A 6,162-nucleotide genomic window follows, 5' to 3' on the forward strand; every position below is an offset into this window, starting at 1 on the left:
GGAAGCCAACAAAGAAAAAATCAAGATTCCATCACGTTCTAACTGCTTCAGCTGCTTAGTAGACAAAAACTCTGCGCCACTTTCCTCTTCAGCAGAAGAGAAATACACCGACTTACTAAAACAATTAATGTGAACATGGTTGTACTCTAATCAGTTCATACCAAGAATTATATCCATACCGCTCAAAGGTAAACAAACCATATCAATCTCAAAATCACGATCAAACATAGACAAAGGACATCTTAAACACACAAGAGAAGTAGTCACCGAACCCTTAGCTGGAGTTTCGACAACCATCTCTCCATTCATATTAGACATAGCAAGACCCAACTTAGTAGCACAATCAATAGCAATAAAACAATGCGTAGCACCAGTATCAATAATAGCAACTAAAGGTGTACTATCAAAATAACAAGTACTTCTGATCAAGCGATCCTCGTTCTCATTCTGAGTACTAGTCAATGCAAAAACTCTACCAGTAGTCTGCGCATTCTTAGGCTTCTTGCACTGTGAACCAATGTGACCTTCCTCATTGCAATTAAAACACACAATATCCTCATGTTTGCACTCAGCTAGTGCATGACCCTTCTTACCACAGCGAAAACACCTATTAACATCCCCATGACAAGCATTGCTCTTGTGGCCTTTCTCACCACAAGTATAGCACACAATCTCAGTAGGAACATCTTTCTTCTTAGGGCGTCTATCATCAACCATTCTCTATTTTCCCTTATCAGCAAGGGCACTGTAAGGCTTAGGACGACTCTGTTGACCCTTGGCCTTTCGCTCATTCACAATCTTGTAATGAGTCTTGGTATCCTCCTCGTAAATCCTGCAACTGCTCACCAGCTCAGAAAAGACTCGGATCTTCTGGTAACCAATTTCTCTCTTTATCTCAGCACGCAAACCGTTCTCAAATTTGATACCTTCTGATCCTCTATACACTGCATCACACGGAAAATCCTCTCAATCTCTTTGAGCCACGTTTGAGCTCCATCAGGGTCATATCTTCCCTTAAAAGTAGGAGGATGATTTCTCAGAAAAGTCTCAAGCATCCTCACTTCAGCATTAGCACCAGCATTTGCAGCAGGCTGATGTCCCACAGCTTGAGCTACAGCTTCTAGTGCAGCAGCAATCACATCATCGTTTCTTCCAGCCATCTCTTAATCTCTACAACAAGCAACAACAACATAAGATAGTAATACAACTATTACTAATCTCGACACGACTCATAAACGGAATGCAACACTTCTAAAATCGTAAACAAGATAATTAATTAATTATCCTTCAACATAATTCAAATTCCAAAACATTGCAGCGGATAAGTTCATCATCATAAATAAAGTCTTGGCACGCAGGCCTCATCAAAATATCTCATAAATTCAGTTAAACAACTTATTCATAAATCAAATACGTAAAGGAACAAGAAATAGCCACAAAAGATCCCATCCCGATACGTATCAGAGCACCTAAAAGGACACAGTGAGGGATAACCGCTCACGACAAAAACTCCAGCTACTTAAACTTAATCACCTGCAAGTTACTCATACGAAGAGCAACATTTCCAAGTAGAAGGGGTGAAATTTCACAAAACAATAATATTAAGCATATAATTCAACAATTATATTTAACAACAAGAAATCATCATAATATTCATCATAGATAATAATGTATCATTTATCACTTCATTCATAGTTATATAAACAATCACAACTTCACAACTTAACATCTTTGACTCGACAAATGCGACTATGCAACTTAAACCTCTTATATGCATGTGGTACCAATTAACGTAATAAGTATTAATATACTTCCAGGGCATCAAGCCCCCAACATAATTGAGCTAAAGCTCCAGAGCATCAAGCCCCCAACGTAGTGAGCAAAGGCTCCAGGGCATCAAGTGTAACGCCCGTTTCAAATTAATTAATTATTTAATTATTTAATTGAGTCTAGAGTTATTTTAGATGAGTTTATATTATATTTATATAATATATGAGTGATTTATATGATTTATTATGATTGAGGTGGTTTATATAATTTTATGAGGAGTTGTGACTTATTTTATTGTTTAATAAAATAAGATTTGAAAATAAAATAAATATTGAGTTTAGGGGCTATTTTGATATTTTAGAGAGTTTTGGGGGAGAAAGAGAGATAAGATAAGATAATTGGAGGAGGTATAAAAGGGAAACCTAGTTTTAGAAAAAACATTGTACGTACGATCAGTTTTTGGAAAAAGGGAGAAAAAGCCAAGAGAAGAGGGAGAAGACCTAGAGGCTGTGATTTTCATCAAACAAGGTAAGGGTGAGACTAAGTTTGCAATTCTATTAAGTCTATGAGTCAATGGTTGTATTTAGCATGAATTAGGATGAATTTAAGAGGAATCGAAAATTAGGTCAAATTGAGTGAATTCATGATCAAACGGTGAAAAGTTGTTAGATTGATGTAGAAACTGTTCCTAGACCTTAGATAATGTGTAGGATGAATTCTGGAATCAATGTTAGGCTTTAAACCATGAGAAAAGATGAATGTTAGGCTTTAAACGATGAGAAAAGTTGCTCGTGTGGCGAGCGATGAAATTCATCACTCGCGAGGCGAGGATCATCGTTCGCGAGGGCGAGCGATGAATGTTGGCTTGGGCAGAAGTGCAGTTTTCACGAAAATTCATCTTTTCTCATGGTTTAAAGCCTAACATTGATTCCAGAATTCATCCTACACATTATCTAAGGTCTAGGGACAGTTTCTACATCAATCTAACAAGTTTCCACTGTTTAATCATTAATTCTACAATTTTGACCTAGTTTTCAAAACCTCTAAAACTCATCCTACATCATGTTAAACCTAACCATTGAATCACAGACTTAATAAAATTGCAAAGTTAGTCTCACCCTTACCTTATAACTCAAAATCGCAGCTTCCTAGGTCTTCTTGCTCTTCTTTTGGCTTTTTCTCCCTTTTTCCAAAAACTGATCGTACGTACGTTTTATTTTTCTAATTAGGTCTTTCCTATTTATATCTCCTCCATCTATCTTATCTTATTTCTCTTTCTCCCCCAAAACTCTCTAAAATCTCAAAACAACCCTTAAACTTAATATTTATTTTATTTTCAAATCTTATTTTATTAAACAATAAAATAAGTCACAACTCCTCATAAAATCACATAAAACCACCTCAATCATATAAACCTCTTAAATCACACATATATCATATAAATATAATATAAACTCCTCTTAATAACTTCTAGACTCAATTAAATAATTAAATAATTCCAAGAGGGCGTTACATTGCCCTGAAGAGATAACACCAGAAGCATCCAAAAAGATAGGAGTGTCTGATATGTACAATTTGATCTTCTCTTGACTTCTGTTGATCTCTACTTCCTCCATGCTAGTAACAACTTTATTAAACCGGTCATTTAGAGTGTTCAAAGCCTTATCATGTGCTTTCAAGGATGTCTTCTTAAGTTCACACATGACAAAATCTACTATGTTTCTCAGTTTTGTCCATTCATTTACATAGTCTTTCTCATGGACAAAATTGGTTCTGGTCTTCACCAACTTGTTCAGATCCTAAAAAATATCCTCACATACCTCTTGTAATATTGTAGAATCTAGTAAAAGGGTAGGTGGGAATGAGACATTTGTAGTTAGGACAGGAGGACAAGTTTAGTTAGAAGAGCTAGGAGTATCAATGATTGAAGTTTCAGAGATAGGTTAAGAGGGTGCAATATATAGAGGATCATGAATAGACTCTAGGATAAAAGGAGAAGAGGAGCTTAATGGTTGATTTAAGAATCCAGGCTTAAACCATTGATTAGATTGTTCATCTTCATCATTAGAAACTAATGTGATCATAAAATCAGGTTTAGTAGAGTTTTCATGTTTGGGTTGACTATCAAGAGTAGCTTCTGAAGGTAAAGCTACACTTAAAGGTTGAGCAACAAAGATTTGTTCTTCTGATAAAGAGGAGTTATTATCATAAACAAATTGTTCTAGAAAAGATGACCTTTTGTTGGCTATATTTCTCAATGCAATGCCAAAAGAAATGTTAGAGTGAGTTGCATTGAGATGGTATGGAAGATATTCAGGAGAATGATCAGTTTAGAACAGGTATTCAAGGTCATTTGTAAGTTGGGTTCATGTTGTTGGGGGCTTTCTAAAATAACTTCATCAGAAGCTATTTCAGAGGCTCTTTCTAAGTTTGGCTCTAAACCTGGTAATTCACCTAAATAGTTGTAACGCCCTAGTCGTTATTTTATTTATTTTGATTTATTTAGAGTCTTTTATATGATTTTAAATAATATTTGTTGATTATGTGGTGTGTATTATTTTATTATATGGTTTATGTTAATATTAATTAGAATAATGTGAGAATTATTATTATTTTGGAGGTTGGGGAGTTAATTAGGAATTAATAGAATTAAGGGGAGTTAAATGAAATAAAGGGGAGTTAATATTTGGGGAGTTAGGAAAAGAGAAGTCAGAAAGCAGTTTATGTGAAAACATATAGAGTTTTGGGAGAAAAGGGAGAAGAGCCAAGTAGAGCCAAGGGAATCCAATTTCTGTGTATTTGTCCTTCTGAATTAAGGTAAGGGTGAGGTTTGCTTCAGTAGTATAAATATTGAATTCTGATTTTGATTTAACAAGTTATGGTAGATATTGGGGATTTTGGGTTTATGTTGGATTATTGGGTTTTTGAGTGAATTGAGTGTAGAGATTGTTGTTTTGATGTTAGAAATAGGTTCTGGTTGCATACAGCATTTAGTTTCATATATGTAAACTAATTTGGGGAGTGAATTTGAGGAAAATGGGATTTTTGGAAAAAACCTGCATTCTGCTCGTACTGATGTTCATCGCTCGCCCCGACGAGTAGCTTGTCTCGCCTCGCGAGTGAACAACTTCATAGCCCGCCTCGCGAGCAGAACCACTCGCCATGGCGAGTTAGTGAGTGAGAACCTGGATTTTTAAAATGTTGTTATAAGGTGTAATAAGGATAGTTTTGAGTGCCTAAATGATTTTAGAGAGGACTGGGACAATTTTCAGATTAAAAAGATGAATAGGGAGCTTAAAAATGAAGATTTAGTGAGAAAAATGTCAAAACTCCCAAGAGCACCCTTTTTCTCATTCGCCTTGAGTTCGCCACGGCGAGTAACCCGTTTTCTTGTGTTCGCCATAGCGAGTAGAAGTACTCGCGAGGCGAGTTGCCCAGTATTTGAGTTGTTTGTTCTGTTTTGATGAATGTTGAATGATCTTGATGTTTGAGCATAATTATGATTAATTGTGTATTTTTCTGGAATTGTTGGATTGATTATAATGATCTGTTGATGACTGTGATGTATGTTTACATTAATTAAATCATACATGTTGTTGAATTGTGGAGTTTGAAGTCATATATATATATATATATATGCATTGTTAAGTTCTATGTAGATATACACAAGTGGAGTCCATTGCATAAGCATATAAAGCGGGAGGGCTCTTGCCCTGGAATGCCTTGTCGTTCAAAGCGGGAGGACTCATGTCCTGGAACACTTTAATTGTTCAAAGCGGTGAGGGCTTATGCTCTGATGAATGCTTTAACCATTCAATATCCGGTGAGGGCTTCTGCCCTGTAAATTGGTACCACATGCATTGTCGTATTATCGCATTGTCGAGGAGTCTTAGCGGTGTTGTCGAGTAGTTGCATGAGTCATTGTTGTTGGTTGTAAATACCATTGTTGTTGATGTGTTGATTATGAAATATACATTTATATTGAATAATTATTATTATGTTAGGGTGTTAGATTCAATTGATGAATTTTTATATCTATATTTAATGTTGTGAATCTCACCCCTTCTGCTTGAAAATGTTGTCCTTCCTATGGGTAACTTGCAGGTGATCCTGAGTAGTAGGTGGTGGCTCAATGTCTAGGGCTCTGATATGTACGGGATGGGATTTACTTGCTTATTTTCATTCCTATGTATCAATTTTTGGAACATGCTGATGTAGGCCTTATTGTTGTTTGAATTACTTTGATGAGGCTTTCATGCCAGGATTTTATGGAGAATTAAACAGTTGATGTTTGATGTTGTTATTTAATGAAAAACATTCCGCTGCAATTTATTGATGTTAAATTAAATAGTTTTATATTCTATTTAAGAAATTTTGAAAAGCAGTGTGACA

General features: G+C 35.6%; 1 protein-coding gene across 1 annotated transcript; it reads right to left on the reverse strand.

Moving 5' to 3' along the window:
• Positions 1-310: 310 nt before the first annotated feature.
• On the reverse strand, positions 311-717 carry LOC120577507 (cellular nucleic acid-binding protein-like). The gene is made up of 2 exons (XM_039829067.1): positions 420-717; positions 311-330 (listed from the first exon to the last, which is right to left on the reverse strand). The coding sequence occupies exons 1-2, from the start codon at positions 715-717 to the stop codon at positions 311-313; spliced, it is 318 nt and encodes a 105-aa protein (XP_039685001.1).
• Between the last annotated feature and the right edge of the window lie 5,445 nt (positions 718-6,162).

This window comes from Medicago truncatula, chromosome 8, assembly GCF_003473485.1.
Source record: "Medicago truncatula cultivar Jemalong A17 chromosome 8, MtrunA17r5.0-ANR, whole genome shotgun sequence".
Classification (NCBI taxonomy): Eukaryota; Viridiplantae; Streptophyta; class Magnoliopsida; order Fabales; family Fabaceae; genus Medicago; species Medicago truncatula.

What these genes read in the sequence shown, in the direction of transcription:
- LOC120577507 (XM_039829067.1), bottom strand. Translation starts at nt 717, where the DNA reads ATGGTTGATGATAGACGCCCTAAGAAGAAAGATGTTCCTACTGAGATT. An exon ending in CGAGGATCGCTTGATCAGAA is followed by an intron (nt 331 to 419) that starts GTACTTGTTATT and finishes TGTGCTACTAAG; the next exon opens with TTGGGTCTTGCTATGTCTAA.